This window comes from Solanum verrucosum, unplaced genomic scaffold (assembly GCF_900185275.1).
Source record: "Solanum verrucosum unplaced genomic scaffold, falcon-dt-bn FXZP01000032.1, whole genome shotgun sequence".
NCBI classification, from domain to species: Eukaryota; Viridiplantae; Streptophyta; class Magnoliopsida; order Solanales; family Solanaceae; genus Solanum; species Solanum verrucosum.
Window position 1 is genome coordinate 4,056,812 of NW_026020569.1, and position 17,662 is coordinate 4,074,473.

General features: G+C 36.9%; 1 protein-coding gene across 1 annotated transcript; it reads right to left on the bottom strand.

The window, feature by feature from the left end:
• Positions 1–132: 132 nt before the first annotated feature.
• On the bottom strand, positions 133–13,641 carry LOC125811150 (putative serine/threonine-protein kinase). Its single transcript, XM_049490658.1, has 8 exons — positions 13,552–13,641; positions 13,181–13,390; positions 12,894–13,102; positions 1,745–1,871; positions 1,313–1,384; positions 918–1,104; positions 660–792; positions 133–512 (listed from the first exon to the last, which is right to left on the bottom strand). Exons 2-8 carry the CDS (start codon positions 13,329–13,331, stop codon positions 249–251), a joined length of 1,143 nt encoding a protein of 380 aa, XP_049346615.1. The 5' UTR covers positions 13,332–13,390; positions 13,552–13,641; the 3' UTR covers positions 133–248.
• Positions 13,642–17,662: the final 4,021 nt, after the last annotated feature.

Sequence of the window (17,662 nt, forward strand, 5' to 3'; positions counted from 1 at the left end):
AAAGATTCAAAAATTTACGCCAGAAAATCTTCATCTATTATCAACAAATAATTGTTTATCACAAGGTTTTGAGCACATCTATGAGAATAATGGGGGGGAACAGCCGCCAACTTTTTTTTTTTTTTTTTACAATTAACAAACAGCTGGATGCACCTCCCTCTCCAATCTGGTGTTTCTGTAAATATAATCTGAAAAATCACACAAACAAAAGAATTAATACAACCAAGAAGCTTAATTCCCACTCCATCTTATTTTAAAGCCCTAAAAAGTTGACTTCCAAGAGTCACAACTGGAGTTCCTTCTCCCATTATTGTTGTCAAGCTCATTTCTTTCTCCAGTATCCGGTCCAGTTCCATCACCACATAACTCATGGTAGGCCGCCTTTCACTCGAAGGGTCAACGCACCGGACAGTCAATTGCATGAACTCTTCCATGCCTTCTGTGGTGAAGCTATTACCCAATCTTGGATCAATGATGGCAGATATGTTTCCAGAGTCTTGATAATTCTCCACCTGAAATGAGAAAAATACTCTATTAGCAACTGCATAACTAGCTGAATTCCTCGATTGTCTGTCGGGGCCTCAATATCCTTTGTCAATAATACATTTGAGAAAAAAAAGTCTTTAAATGAATCAGCTTGGTCTGGAAAGGGTATATACCCATTCAACTATGTTTACATTCAAATCTGAAGATAGCAAATCCATTGCTTCATGGCCGCTAACTAGCTCCAGGAGAAATATACCAAAACTGTAGGCATCACTTTTCTCAGAAAATCGTCGGAACTCTCTGACCCTACAGAATAATGAGAAAAAGTCATTGGATCTTCACATCAATCATATCCCTGCTGAGCCACAGAGGAGAAAAGAATGAAAGGAAAGAAGTTCCAAAAACAAACACTAAAGAAGCAAGAAGACTACTCTGGGGCAAGAAATATTTCATCAGCAGCCACTCGAGAAGATGGGCCTGCAACCTCAAATCTTCCAAGAAAATTGCGTAATCCCGCATCTGCAACTTTAGCTATGAAATTTTCATCCACAAGAACATTTGCTGTCTTAAAGTCTTTATGAATCAAGCGGGGACTTAGCGAGTGAAGATGAGCAAGACCTGCATATATAACATTGAGCGAGAATGAAGCATAAGAATCAATACTGTTAAAGTATTTCAACTCAAAGAAGTGGATGCAGGGCCCTTAAGTATTGTGAAAGCTTATCTTTGCCAGACCACTACTAGGACAGGCATAATTATTTTCCCAAACAAAAGATAAACCAATACCAGGGGAACCCAAATGCTCACTGATTTTGCAGAGGATCACCTTTAGCTGCCCCTAGAGCTATAGAAAGCCTATGCTTGAATTCTAGCTTCTCTTGTGTAACATGACCGCCACCTAGGAGAAAAACCCATGAAATGAAGATCAAACAGAAAAAGATATTGCACCTTACAAAAGTTCACAATATTCTCTAATTGACTTGCAGTTGAAAACGAGTAAAAAGCAAAGACAGATTGGAACAAAAAAGAGGGACTACTTTTAATTTTTTTTTTTGTATGTTGGGGTGGGGGGTGGGGGGTGGGGGGAGAAGAAGCTGAGAACTTGGAAAATAGTCACTACAATGTACTGAAATCAAACTGTTAGAGAAGATGAGGCAATTCCCTAAACAGTCAAAATTTGCCTGGGACAAAATATTGGTAAAGAACAAGTATAAAATGGAAAGGGATGAAACAGAAGTTTTAGTAAAAAGAGGATTACCATACAAGTGAATGGATACACTTCCATTAGGTATGTACTCATAGACAAGATTCTGCTGATCATTTTCCTGGCAATATCCTAAGAGGGTGACTAAGTTCCGATGCTGAATAGATGAGAGATAGCGAACCTGATAGGAGATACAGTCTGAATACATCAAACCACAATGAACACATAGTCATACGAACAATCATAAGTCATTTCTGATACACCTACGATTGATGAGAGGTATTGATAGTTTGCTGCTTATGTACATAGTTGTTGCTTTATCAGCATACCAGCTTAATGTTTACCATCAGTAGATCTTCCAAGTATATTGGATATATGATGTTGGTAGGGAAAAGAATTAGGGCCTTAGTAACAAACCCAAAAGATGATGACAAACATGTTGTTAAAGAAATGGACCTTAACAAACCCAAAAGATGATGACAAACATGTTGTTAAAGAAATGGACCTTGGAGCTAACTCAACCCCAATATCTAGTTCGAGAGGTGAGGATAGAAGTTCAAAATTTAGAAATAATATCAAATACCATGACAACCCAGAAATGGAAGTGTGCTTCTGACACTATTAATGGTTGCATATTCAATTGAGCACGTGACTGGGTTGTCTGTACCTGAGCTCGAAAAAATTTCTTTACAGTAATAAAATCTCCCCCATTTCAGGGGGAATGGCTGAAGAGAACTTTTTATTTCATAAAAAAATGCATTGTCATGAATCATGATAACTTAATTTGTCCAGCAAGATACTTAGGACTCCCCATGGTTAGCAAGAATGGAATCAAATACCATAGAGTACATGCTTTATTCCACACAGTTATTTTCTCAGTATGTGACTACATAACCCACTTCTTTTCCTTTCCCAGTTGCCAGTTGTGCAATGCAATTTTATCAATTTGTGACCCAGATAACCCCTAGGTCCCTTCTCCCATTACAGACACAATCACAAAAAGAAGATAAGTAAAGACTTCACCAATAATAGTCCTCTCAACATGTCTTTAAGTTTCGTTTCATCCTCCTAATATCCAGGTTCACTAAGATGGTCCAATTAAAGCCGGAGGGACTAAAATGTTGTGAAAGTTAACGTCTGTGTAAAACACAAAGGAACAAGGACCCAAACCCGTCAGTACATCTCAGTTGCAGCTTGGATTTGACATGCCTTATTCACATCATGTTGATCACATAACAGAAGAGTGGTCCAAGGGAAGCAGCTAAAAGATGCTTCAAATATAACAGAAAAAGTTGCTTGCTCATCTTGTGTTTGGATTTGAACTTTTAAGGAAACTGTTCAGGTAAAGGATTAGGGCTAAGTGGCGCAAAACGTAATTCTCAAATCGAAAGGTCTCATTGACAACTTAAAAGGGTTTATCGGTAGTTGGTCACAGTTTAGGAAGGAGATAATGCAATGAAATAATACCACAATTGGGAGAAAAGTAACAAATATTTTCACTTGATGATATTGACACGAGGAGCCTCTCTACCTCTGAGGCAGGGGGTCTGCATACACTCTACCCTCCCCAGACCTCACCCTACTTGATGGGACTACACTGGTTATGCTATTGTTGTTGTTGATAATGATACAAGGTAATCAGCAAAGTCTCAACGATTTTAATGTAAAGAGGCAAGATTTTCTTACTTCAAACTGCATCAAGGATCACATTCTGGTAACTGTGAGAAATATATACGAAAAATATTATTGAATTGTGTATCTAAATAGTTACATTGAGACCCTATTTATAGACACTACATTGGAATCCTTTTCCAACTAGGATTCCTATTCCTATTCCTATTCTTATTTCTATTCTAAGTAGGAAATACTTATTTCTATTCTAACACTCCCCCTCAAGCTGGTGCATACAAATCATATGTACCTAGCTTGTTACAGATGTAATTAATACGAGGACATGTGAGGGACTTGGTGAAGATATCTGCAAGCTGATCATTTGACTTCACAAATTTCGTAACAATATCTCCCGAGAGTATCTTTTCTCTGACAAAGTGACAGTCAATCTCAATGTGCTTAGTCCTTTCATGAAACACTGGATTTGATGCGATATGAAGAGCCGCTTGATTATCACACACAAGTTCCATCTTATCAACTTTGCCAAATTTTAGTTCTCCCAGCAACTGTTTGATCCAAACTAGCTCACAAGTTGCTGTCGCCATTGCTCGATATTCTGATTCTGCACTAGATCGAGCAACCACATTCTGTTTCTTGCTCTTCCACGACACCAAATTACCTCCTACTAAAACACAATATCCGGATGTCGAACGTCTGTCAGAGGGTGATCCTGCCCAATCAGCGTCTGTATATCCAATGATATGCTCATGGCCTTGATCCTCAAAGAGTAGTCCTTTACCGGGAGCTGACTTTATATATCGCAGAATACGAACAACTGCTTCCCAATGACTATCACAAGGGGAAGTCATAAACTGACTTACAACACTCACAGGAAAAGAGATGTCAGGTCTAGTCACTGTGAGATAATTCAACTTTCCAACAAGTCGTCTATACCTTTCAGGATTACTAAGTGGCTCCCCCTGTCCTGGAAGAAGTTTAACATTCGGATCCATAGGAGTGTCAACAGGTCTACATCCCATCATCCCTGTCTCCTCAAGAATGTCTAAGGCATACTTGCACTGAGAAATAACAATACCTGATCTAGACTGAGCAACCTCAATACCTAGAAAATACTTCAATCTGCCAAGGTCTTTAGTTTGGAAGTGCTTAAAGAGATGTTGCTTCAAATCGGTGATACCATCTTGATCATTACCGGTGATAACAATATCATCAACGTAAACAACCAAATAGATACATCGACTTGGTGCAGAATGCCGATAAAACACAGAGTGATCAGCTCCACTACGAGTCATGCCAAACTCCTGAATTACTGTGCTGAACTTCCCGAACCAAGCTCGAGGAGACTGTTTTAGACCATAGAGTGACCTGCGCAATCGACATACAAGGCTACTAGACTCCCCCTGAGCAACAAAACCAGGTGGTTGCTCCATATAGACTTCTTCCTCAAGATCACCATGCAGAAAAGCATTCTTAATGTCCAACTGATGAAGAGGCCAATGACGAACGGCAGCCATAGATAGAAAAAGACGAACAGATGCAATTTTAGCCACAGGAGCGAAAGTGTCACTATAATCTAGCCCAAATATCTGAGTATACCCTTTGGCAACAAGGCGAGCCTTAAGTCGATCAACCTGACCGTCTGGACCAATTTTGATTGCATAAACCCAACGACAACCAACAGTAGATTTACCTGCAGGAAGGGAGACAAGCTCCCAAGTACCACTCTTATGTAAAGCAGACATCTCATCAACCATAGCCTGCCTCCATCCAGAATGAGAAAGTGCTTCACCTGTAGTCTTAGGAATGGAAATAGAGGACAAAGACGACACAAATGCATAATGGGGTGATGATAGACGATGATAACTTAAGAAGGTATAATGTGGGTTAGTATTTCGAGTGGATCGTATACCTTTTTGAAGTGCAAGCGGTTGGCTAGGAGGAGGCAAGTCTGCAGTAGGAGCAGGGTCTGGCGCATGACATAAATCATCTGGGACTAGGGTTGGACGTGGACGGCGATGATAAGTTAGTAGTGGTGGCACTACAACTGGAGATGTAGAAGTAACCGTAGATTCCACAAAGGTTGGCACAGGTAAAACCTGAGGTATGGGTAAGACCATAGAGACATCAGGATGATCAGAAGATGTATAGTAAGGCTGAGACTCAAAAAATGTAACATCAGCAGACATAAGGTATCGATGAAGATCATGTGAATAACAACGATACCCTTTTTGGACTCGAGACTAACCAAGAAAGACACATTTGAGGGCACGAGGAGCTAATTTATCTTTTCCTGGGGCTAAGTTATGAACGAAGCATGTGCTCCCAAAGACACGAGGAGGGATAGGATAGAGATGTGACTGAGGAAACAGTATGGAATGGGGAACCTGATTCTGAATAGAAGAAGAGGGCATTCTATTTATCAAATAACAAGACGTAAGAACTGCATCTCCCCAAAAACGCAATGGAACATTGGATTCAAGGAGAAGAGTACGAGCGGTCTCAATAAGATGCCGATTTTTTCTTTCAGCTACACCATTTTGTTGAGGGGTGTATGGACAAGTAGTCTGGTGAATAATGCCTTGGTGAGTCATAAACTCCCGAAATTGGGAGGATAAGTATTCTAAGGCATTATCACTACGAAAAGTACGAATAGAAACACCAAACTGATTTTGTATTTCAGCAAAGAAACTTTTGAAAATAGAAAATAACTCAGAACGATCTTTCATTAAGAAAACCCAAGTACATTTTGAATAATCATCAATGAAACTAACAAAATAACGAAATCCTAAGGTGGAACTGACTCTACTAGGACCCCAAATATCAGAATGAACTAATGAAAAAATAGACTCTGAACGACCCTCAGTACTACGAGAAAACGTAGCACGAGTGTGTTTCCCAAGTTGACACGACTCACAATCTAATGTGGATAAACTAGACAAACTAGGCACCATCTTTTGCAGTTTGGATAGACTCGGATGTCCCAAACGTTTGTGAATTAAATCTGGGGAATCTGTAATGGAGCATGCTGCTAAGGAATTTGAAGAGGTAAGATAGTAAAGGCCTTGTGATTCATGTCCTGTTCCAATCATCTGTCCCGTACTGCGGTCCTGCATGAGAAAAAAATCATCGAAAAAAGTTATGCTACAATGTAGGGCTTTCGTCAAACGACTAACAGATGCTAGATTAAAAGGAGAACCAGGGACATAAAGAACAGAGTCTAGGGTGACAGAAGATAGGGGTTTGGCTTTTCCAACCCCTTTTGGTTTGGTTTGGATCCCATTGGCTAAAGTAATAGCTGGAAGAGATTGTGAATAAACAATATCGGATAAAAGTGATTTATTACCAGAGATATGATCAGAAGCCCCAGAGTCCATGACCCATGTTCCAAGAGTACTAGATTGCGACACACAAGCAAAAGAATTACCCGCAACAGAGACATCAGGTTGTGCAACCGAAACTACTTGTGGAGACGTTTGCTTATTTGCGCGATTTCGAAGGAACTCATTATATTCCTTTAGAACAATAGGATCATAACTGGGTGGTGGACCATGCAAAATATAACATATATCACGAGTGTGTCCAGGCTTATGACAATGACTACACTTGGATCGAGGTTCTCGCCGATTCTCCATAGATTGATATGTACGCTTTTCAAAGGTTTGAGATGCAAGAATAGATGAGTCAACAGTGGGTGATGAAACTACCTTGTGACTGGGAGGTGCCGCAAGACGAAGGAGACGAGAAAATAATTCATCGATTGTAGGAACTGTAGGGCTAGCTAAAATCTGATCACGTACAGAATCATGATCAGGAGGAAGTCCAGCAAGAGTAAGAACTAGAAACAATGTTTGTCTGTGTTCTTGTTGTTTTTCCACATTCGTAGTAACTGGCATTAATGTGTCAAATTCCTCCATGACTGCCTGTACCTGTCCTAAGTAAGTAGACATATCGGATTCTTGTTTCTTTAAGTTGGTCAATCGAGATATCACATCATAGAATCGAGATATGTCATTAGTGTATAAAGCACGAGCCTTTTCCCAAACTGTATAACACGTCTGGAATGGGCGAAACAAGGGCATCAACTTGAAATCAATAGAACGCCATAGGAGACTACATAATTGAGCATCTACTTTCTCCCATTGTGCTTTGGCTTTTGCATCTTCCTCACTAGTCTTTGCCTTTACATCTACCTCATAAGCCTTGTTCGTTAAGTGATCTTGGACACCTTGACCCTTGCACCACAACTCAACCGAGGAAGCCCAAGATAAATAGTTTGAACTTCCCAATAAAAGTTCTGAAGTGATTATAGGGCTAGAACTTCCAATCCCCATATTTTTGGAACCAAAAACATCACACCCAAAAGACATTATGCTAAATTTGTCTCGGAAAATTCAAATCTCGAAGAAAATTCGCCGGAAACTGCCTGGAAATAGCTGGAACTCTAATTCCGGCGATCGGATCTGGTCAAAAACAGTATGGGCCTGGTCGGATTGGCTGGACGACCCCAACTGTCAAAAAAATCTCAAAAAAATATGATCAGAAAAGCCCTCACGCGCCGGCGCGTGAGACAGATCTCGCCGGAAACTGCCACCTCCGATAGGCGCGTGAGAGCGCGTGGGGTGGTTTTTTCCGGTGGTTTTGGCTGGGGTTTGGTCGCGGGGGCTTTCCGAGCCTCGTGGTGGTGTTGGTTTTCGCACAACACCCACAGAAAGAAAAAAGTATAACAAAATCAGACCCAACAGTCACCGGAAATTGACATAGACATACGGTGACTTGTTTGTTCTCACCAATGCTCTAATACCATGTGAGAAATATATACGAAAAATATTATTGAATTGTGTATCTAAATAGTTACATTGAGACCCTATTTATAGACACTACATTGGAATCCTTTTCCAACTAGGATTCCTATTCTTATTCCTATTCCTATTCCTATTCTTATTTCTATTCTAAGTAGGAAATACTTATTTCTATTCTAACAGTAACAAATTACTCCTCGGATCTATATGGATTTGTAAGAACTACAAATCTGGCCTCTTTACATTTATTTATTTTTCCGATTCTAAAAAATGTAAAGAGGCCAGATTTGTAGCTTGATCTCTTACAAATCCATATAGATCCGAGGAGTAATTTGTTACCAGAATGTGACCCTTGACGCAGTTTGAAGTAAGAAAACTGTGAGAAATTAGACAGAGAAGTAGATGTGGATAGTTGGTCACTGCCTCTTAGAATATCTAGAGAATGTATAAAGATCCATATATGTTTATATTCATTGTAGTTGAGGAAATCATACAAAATATTCTGTAAGATATCTTAGGATATTCTGTATTTAATTATAAAATATTTAATTAACTGATTAGCATTGAAATTGAATATCTGCAATATTGTGTGTAGCATATGACTCCCAATAAGGAGCATCTTTTGTACTTTATTACTTAATCAAGTCAATAAGGAGTTTTTTATTTTATTTTCACATGGTATCAAAACCTCTAAGATCTCGATAGAGACTCAAATTAGCTTTCATAACCGATGAGCAGTGCAAGCCAATGTGTGTCGCTCGTATTTTCTCCTTTTCTTCCTCTTGGTCCAGCACCACTCCTCCCAGCAACTGGTGTCACAACTCATCTCTCTGCAACTATTCATGCATTCCTCCTCTAAGGCATTGTTCAGGCTTTGCTCCTTTCTCTAAGATTCTTAATGCAAGATTCATCTTTCCGGCGACTGGCTTTGATATTTACCACGAGATTAATGCCCTCCTTTAGTGTTATACCTCATACGTCTAAACTACAAAAAGACTGATTAGACATTCACGAAATTATCCGAGATCAGGTGAATAAGGTCGACAATGAATAAATATATCAAGTATCCAGTGTACTACTGCATTGAATTAAGACTTATGTCCCAAAATGATTTAAGCTTTACAGTGCTACATCGACTGTTAAGTTACAGTATGATTAGCGAACATCGACAAATTTGTCCGAACTCGAAGGATAAGGCCAAGAATGAGTACATATGTTAAGGGTAAGTACTATATGGTAATTAGTATGTGGTAAGGTTACGGATTGATAAAAGCTTTAACGTCTAAGTTAAGTCGAAAGGGACATCACAAATGAATTTTTCTTTATGAGCCGCAAAAGGGTCAACTTTGAACGAGTATATCTCTAGGTTCAAACGAGTTATGTGGTGTACGACCTATCAAATTAAAGGTCTTTGAGTCTACTTTCTAGCAAGACAAACCACTCATCCATCCAACTTCAGAGTAAGAAGTTATGCGCGTTTTACAACGGACAATGCAGAGCCAAAATTTGGTGTGATGGACATGTGGCACCTCATGGTATGTCAACCAGAAAAATTGTAATTTATAAATTACAACTTGAGGCTCATTTGGCCATAGTTTCAAAATGTTTTGGGGGCTGGAAATCAAGGGTTCTTCATCTCCATCTCTCCCTAGCTTAAGATAAGTTGATTCCTTCAAGAATCAAGTGTATTCCTCATCATAGATCATAAAAACATACTTAGCCAAGTGTTTTCTTGAAGGCAAAGGTATTGTTCTTGAAGAATACAAAGTGCAGAGACCGATTTTCTTCTTCATAGAGGTATGGCACCTCTTATCTCCATAAATATGATCCTAAAGATGTTTTTAAGTATAGTTTACAGGCAGTGATGGGAAGCCGTGGGTCCAAGTTTTGCCCTTTGTGATTCATGTATTTGGCAAGGAGGGAGTATGTAGAGAGTTGTTTTAGTTGCTGTTTAATTGGTTAGCCTCGTAGAAGGCGAGTATATTGCTTGACTAGTGATACGAAATATTGAGTACGAAGAGTGCCATTAATTTGAAAGTCTCATGAGCTCGACACTCGCATTCTGTTTATCGAATTGTCAAAATGGCCTGGTTATGTTGTATAGTTGTTTATAGTAGCCTTGTTACTGGTTCTTATTATAGATTGAAGCATCAAAGGAACATTTGATCGTTATAATATGCTAAAGGATTGGAATCAAGTTATGTAAGGTTAAACTTTCTAATTTGGGATTTTTTAACGAGTTTCTCGTACGATGTGTTTCTTTCATTTTATGAGCTGCCATGTTACCTAAAATGGTCGGTAGCTCCTCCATTTGAGACATTATATGTTAAATAAATCATTTGCAAGAATAACGACTACAAAGACTCATAGATAAAGTTCTAAGTATAAGACACTCTATGGTCTTCACAAGTATATGATTCATATGCCTCAAGTATTCGTACATAACTATTTGTAAAGCCATATCTTATCCATATTGTAAATGTGTTTTACGAGTTTCAAAATGTCACATGAAGCTTCTTATAGTTCTTTAAGTACGACACTCTAGTTGCCTTCGATTTATATGATTAAAACTGCCTCAAGTCTTCATGTTAGTTGCTCATAGAGTCATATGTCTTGCATGACACATGTATGTATTAAAGGTTTCAAGTTTAATATCATCCGATGAAATCTTTCATGATATCCATATGTATATTCATTGATTAGTTTCATGTTTCTTTAAAAGGTTCATGTGATATTTAAGTTACAGTTCTTCGACTATAATTTCTTAATGATGTTAAAGATATCCTTTAAACTATTGAGTCACAAATTTCACTTGATATTATAGGCTATTAAGCCACAAATGTTTTATGCCATACATTATAAGTTGTTAAGCTGTAGACATGTATATATACATAGGGCCACATGAGCCAAATTATATACCGTATTTGTTTTGGGAGCATTCTTGGAAACTGGGTATATCCACACATGCCGGTGCGATGAGAGTCGTTCCGATGGCTAGACAATTTTCCTCTTTGATTGGGATGTATGTGATAATGTTACATATATGCATATATGGGAACTAGATCCATGTCTTTCTTGTTCCACTAGCTAAGACTAAATTCTCACATGTCCCTTTTGTCATTCCAAGCTTCTTTTTTGATGTCAAAGACTAGAAGCTACGCGCAAATTCAATGCAACATCGTGTTAATGCAGCTTAGCCGGTAGAGCGTTTATTGAACGTCATAAGGTACACATGACAAGTTATTTAGTATGCATATGCTACAACTATTACAAACATTACTAATACACTCTATTTATCATTATTTTTATACACTCTACCAAACGACCCCCTAGTGTTCGTGTTCTTTGTCTCCACTGAGTTCTAAAAGCCAAAAGCTACTTAAAATAAGTCAATCCAAACACCCACTTATATACAAGTACAATTCCATTGTACTCACATCACTTTTTATAATGTCAGGGGCGCTACGCTGCACTGCACTCACAGTGCAGGTTTAGACGTTCAAAACAGCAAGTCTCGTTAGACATCTGTTTCATCTATCAGTTGTTGGTTGGTGAGCTCCATTCTACCTGGGGCTAAGTCAAATCTAGAGTTCCTTTTTGATTATATATGTATTTGTATAGAAAGTTTGGGCAGGTTGGGGCCCTATACCGACAGTATGGCAGTTGTACAGTTTCCAGCTCATTCATAGAGGCTTCATAGACTTGTGTTGATGATTCCAATATGTGTATATGTCATGTCTGTTACACCGCGCTCATGTTTCAGGCCAGGTAGCCTTTCTATGTATCTACAGTTCCATCTTATCAGAGCACGTCATTTGTACATGGTGGCTCCCTTGCCGGGAAGCAGTGTTGTATATTTTCTACATTTCCAGATTATGTCCATGTGCTATAGCAGGTTGCACAGTTCAGACAGAGCTGGTCCACCTCAGGCTAGGTTTGGGGCTTGACATCTAGACTTTGAATTTCTTGTCAATGTTCTGCAATTCAAGTTGTGCTAATAATGTCCTCAAGATTATAACACCTTCTCTCTTTTCAATGATGAAGAATATATTCCTTTTTGTATGTAGTGCAAGAAGCACTTTCTCTCGCGACGTAGTTACCAACAACTTTCTGGAGGAAATAATTCCAATATCACTTACTTTTAAGTGATTGTACATCATTCCAGCGAGATTTCAAAGTCAATTCTATGTGTTCACAAAACAAGCAAACTCAAGTTAGCTTTCCCACTTTGAGATTGAAGGGGCCTAAGGAATATCGAGAGACTATGTTGGAGCTTTCCAATATTCAAAGACGCTTGCTTGCACCCCGGATGGTTAGGGGTTGTTTGTGGAGAACCATAACTTTTTGTTGGTGTTCTATTTCATTTGGTATATTTCTTCTATTCAGGTTATTCACTTTGTTAAGAGGAACGTTTGAGCTTTTGCCTAGTGAAACTGAATGCCCTTGAATTCTGGAATTTCTGCACTACTATGAATCTAATAAGAGCAAAAAGTTGTGCTATGAGTTAGGTAAGTAAGCCTTAAAAAACGGTCATTCAATCAGCAAGTGATAAAGGCATGAAAGTGACAAGCTCTTTGGGGGGTAAACTGATGCATTTAGTGCCTTTTGTCTGTTGATTATAGCAGATAACCATTTTGGTCACAGGCCCTAGTTAAATTTGCTGTAGTCACTTCTAAGGAAGATGAATGAAAATTTGGATGGTATGATTTAATAAAAAAAAACTCAAACAATATGTGCAGTAGTTTCCATAAGATGTACATAGTTACTATTACCTCATCAATAAATTCCTGACTAGGAACAGCAGATCGCCTTTTTATTGCTACAAGCATACCATCATGAAGCAATCCCTTGTACACCTCCCCAAATTTGCCTTGGCCAATTAAACTCTTATCACTAAAACCTTTTGTGGCCAAAGACAATTCTTCTATGTGGAAGGGCCTGGCATCTTGTGAGGTCAATTCAACCCCAGCATTTTTTCCAACTGCAAGTGATTCAGATTACTTGAGGAATTGGGAGAATAAATATGAAATGTTTGACTTAATAAGAAGTGAGATATGACCTTGAACAGATGGATCAGAAGATCCTGTGTCGGAAGTTGTTGAAATAGTCCTTTTACGAAAAATACAGAAGCAACAAATGAGAAGCAGAATCCCCACCAATGCCACGGCTCCTGCAGCACCTCCTACAATTGCTGCAAGAGTCCTTGACATTTGGCGACCACGAGCACTTCAGCTGCAAAGGTTGGGATATATATTTTGACACATTGAAGCTGAAATATGAAAGAGGGAATTAATCCTAATATTAACATTGTACTCTTTTGTGATGAAACCTAAAGCAACAAAGACACTCACTAAAAGCAGCATATCTGCGATAAAATAAACTAATTAGGGCACAGCACATAGAAGATAACGATAATAAAGAGAAGTGAACCTGATGAATGAATTAGAGCCTTCATTCACATTTGATTCCCTCCCACATTAACGACTGAAACTTAATCGCCGATGTTAGTTTAATTTAATAGACAAGGAAGGAAAGGGTTTCTTATTCTTTCTTATAATAATCATCACCATTGATGCCGACAGAAAGCGACCTGCCGCCGACAGATAATTAGTCCTTCTGCAGCTCAACAAAATTTAAATACTACTCTTTCCCTTTTGATTAAAAAAAAGTGTTTTTCAAGCACCATCTAGGGTGTGTTTGGTACGAAAGAAAATGTTTTTCTATAAAATATTTTTTGAAAAAGTTTTTAGTGTTTGATTTATGAATGAAAAATATTTTTGAGAAATATCTTTTATTTTTACTAAAATAGAAAATAATTTTTGAAATTGAAAATATTTTTTAAAAATAAACATAAATTTTTTTGGGGGGGCTTGGTAGGGGTGGGTGGGTGGGGGTCGAGGGTAGGGGTGAAAAATTGAAATTTTAAAGTTGAAATATTTTTTTAAAATAAACTTAAATTTTTTTATTTTTGAAAGAGGTGGGGGTTGATGGGGGGTCGAGGGTAGGGGTGAAAAATTAAAAGTTTGAAGTTGATAATATTTTTTAAAATCAAACTTAAATTTTTTTTTGGGGGTGGGTGGGGTAGGGGTCGAGGGTAGGGGTGAAAAAATGAAATTTTGAAGTTGAAAATATATTTTAAAAACAGACTTAAATTATTTTTTTTGGGGTAGGGGGTGAGTGGGTGCGGGGCAGGTAGGGGGTGGGTGAGAGGGGTCGAGGGTAGGGGTGAAAAAATGAAATTTTGAAGTTGAAAGTATTTTTTAAAAACAAACATAATTTTTTTGGGGGGAGGGGGCTGGTAGGGGGTGGGTGGGGGGGGTCGAGGGTAGGGGAGAAAAAATGAAATTTTGAAGTTGAATTTTTAAAAAATTAACAAACTTAATTTTTTTTTGTGGGGGGGGGGGGGGGGGGCTGTGTAGGGGGTGGGTGGGTGGGGAGGTCGAGTGTAGGGGTGAAAAATAAAATTTTGAAGTTGAAAATATTTTTTAAAAACAAACTCAATTTTTTTTTTGGGGGGGTGGGGGGGAGATTGGGTGGTCAAGGATCGGGATGAAAAAATAAAAATTTGAAATTGAAATTATTTTTTAAAAACAAACTTAAATTTTTTTCTTTTTGAAGGGTGTGGGGCTGATAGGGGCTAAGGGAGGGGGCGAGGGTAGGGGGTAAAAAATAAAAAATTGAAATAAAAAATATCTTTTAAAAACAACTTTTAATATTTTTTTTTGGAAGGGGTGGTGGTAGTGGGGTGGGGGTAGGGGTGAGAGTGGGGTAAAAAAATTGAATTTAAAAACAAGCTTTAAAATTTTATTTTATTTTTTGGAGGGGTGGTTGGGGGGCTGGTTTGACGGTAGAGACAAAATAAATTGATTTTTTCAACAAAAAAATAATTGTAATTTGAAGTTGGAAGAGAGTTTTGAAAAATGTTTTCATTAAGTTTTGAAGGGAAATCATTTTCCTTAAATTTGAGAAAAATGAGTTGATTTGAAAAAAAAATTCCAAAATATTTAACCCAACCAAAATGAGAAAATTGGAAAACATTTTCTGAAAAATGTTTTCCTTCATACCAAACACACCCCTATACTCTCACTCTTTTCTGTGGAGTAAGAGTATAGTTGCTGCTTTAAAAACACTTTTTTTTATCAAAAGGGAAATAGTTTATATTTTTTTAAAATTGATATAGGGTGGACAGAAGTGATTAAAAAACTTATTTTTTTATTTTATTTTAAAGTTTTTAACAAGATTTCTATTATAATATGGATAAATATGGGTGCCCATATTATCTATTGCTTAACTCGTTTTTATCAATTTAAAATGTGAGTCGAGTCGAATAACTTATCCATTTTTTGATCGACTCATATTCTACTCGACTCGCTCATTTGTCACTCCTAGTTGTAAAGTACTCCCTCTTTCCTAGTTACTTGTCCAGATTTCTTTTTTTTAGTTGTCCATAATTACTTGTCAATTTGACAAATCAAGGAAGGACAAAAAAAAAAAAAAAATACCCTCCTCAATTAATTACTTTGAAAAAGGTAAAACTTTTTGAAAATTTTTAATTTTTAATTCACCCCACTTCAAAATTAATAGGGAAAAAATGAAAACTCACTATATTAATTATTATTATTTTAATAGGTATATTAATTTAAAAGTTGATAAATAATTAAGGACATAGGGAATATCATTCTCCGCTACTCCAACTAATTGTCTTGTCCACATTATTTTGTAATATCATTTTTTTTATTACTATTATTTTTCTGCTATTGCTCTTCTTCTTTTCCTTCCGTGGAAATGATATTATTTCATCAAGGAACTACATTTTATCATCTAATAGGGAAAACTTTTCCTAACAGTATTAAAATATCTATAAATTTATATAAATTATATTTGATCATATTAATAAAGGGAAATTATATAAAATAGCAAATTATTAATTCAAATTAAATATTATAACCATAATTTGATTTAATTGTAACTCGTAGCAAACTGTTGCCATTTCGCCTCTCTCCCTTAATTTCTCGCTTACCACTCTCGTTTCTCGCTGAGCAGTCTCTCCTCGCCTCTCTCACTTTATACAAACACAAATGTATAAAATGTGTTTGTGTTTGTATAAAGCGAGAAAAAATTGTATATATACATATTTTTTCGTTCCCCTCTCCCATCTCCCTGATCTCGCTCGCAACTCTCACTCGCCTCTCTCACTTTATACAAACACAAATGTATAAATTGCGTTTGTGTTTGTATAAAGTGAGAGAATATTGTATATACAAATACAAATACATATTTTCGTCCTATACACTTATGATTATACAAATACAGATCTTCCTCTGCCCAATTTTCTTTTGTTTTTCTCTCGTTCTCGTTTTATACAAACACAAATTATACAATTGATTCTTTTGTATATGTATACCGAAACAAATTATAAAGTTTGCTATGGTGCGCAATTATACAAACTATAGATATAGCATACAAATATGATTTTTATGTTTGCTATGTGTGAAAGTTGTACGGATATTTTTAAATGCTATAATTGTTAAACTAAAAGTAATTTATGAATTTTATTTACTTTTTAATATATTTTTTAAACAGATAAAATTTATTTACTTGTTAATCTTATAATATCATTGATTAATGGATAATTTTTGAACAAGAAACCTTAATGATACAAATACAATATATATATATATATATATAAATACTGATTTAGCATCAATTAAACGTAATTATCAGTCTTAATGATATCAATACATTATATGATACTGATTATCAGTTAAGGGAGATTAGTTAGGAGTATATAATGTAATTATTTAGTGGAGTATGAATGTATAGAGATATATGTTTGCAATTATTTAGCTTTTATGGAGTATTTACTTAGTTTCCCCTAAACAATATGTGTGTATATATTGCCAATATTTTACTAATTATGGTCCTACCAATATTTGTTAGTTATTGCCTAATATATGTTAGGCCCGCGAAAGACGAAGGTGGTAAGCGAAGTGAGCTACACCGGTCCTCCGGAGGGGAAGTCGAAACCCGTGTTCAAGTAAAGGAGATATTGATTCATTAATGAATTTTTATAGGCAAAATGTCGCTGACAATGTGTTGAATTGACAGGTTACCTGATGAAGAAGCTGGGAAGGTACCAGCTACCTGCGTGGTGTTAAACCAAAATGCTAAAGAGAGCGAATGGGAAATCATGAACTACCTTTCATGTAATGTAGTACACTATAAGCGCGCATAGACAACCACGTCTAGTTCATTTAATTCATATGTGTTCTTTCTAATATTTTTAATAAATAAATTGTAGACTTATTTACTAAATTAACCTCTTGACTGCAATTGTAATTATTTTACTTTTATGGGGTATTTGCTTAGTTTCTCTATGTATATATTGTCAATCTTTTACTAATTATGGTCCTACCAATATTTGTTATTTATTGCCTAATATATGTTGGGTCCGTGCGTGCACAGACAACTACGTCTAGTTCATCCAATTCATATGCATTATTTCTTATATCTTTAACTAGTTTTGAGACACGTGCAACGC

Excerpts from the sequence above, each read along its gene's own strand:
- LOC125811150 (XM_049490658.1), bottom strand. The coding sequence starts at position 13,331 with ATGTCAAGGACTCTTGCAGCAATTGTAGGAGGTGCTGCAGGAGCCGTG. Across the intron at positions 13,103-13,180 it reads TTCTGATCCATCTGTTCAAG|TTGGAAAAAATGCTGGGGTT; the intron begins GTCATATCTCAC and ends AATCACTTGCAG. Across the intron at positions 793-917 it reads GAAATATTTCTTGCCCCAGA|GGTCAGAGAGTTCCGACGAT; the intron begins GTAGTCTTCTTG and ends ATTATTCTGTAG.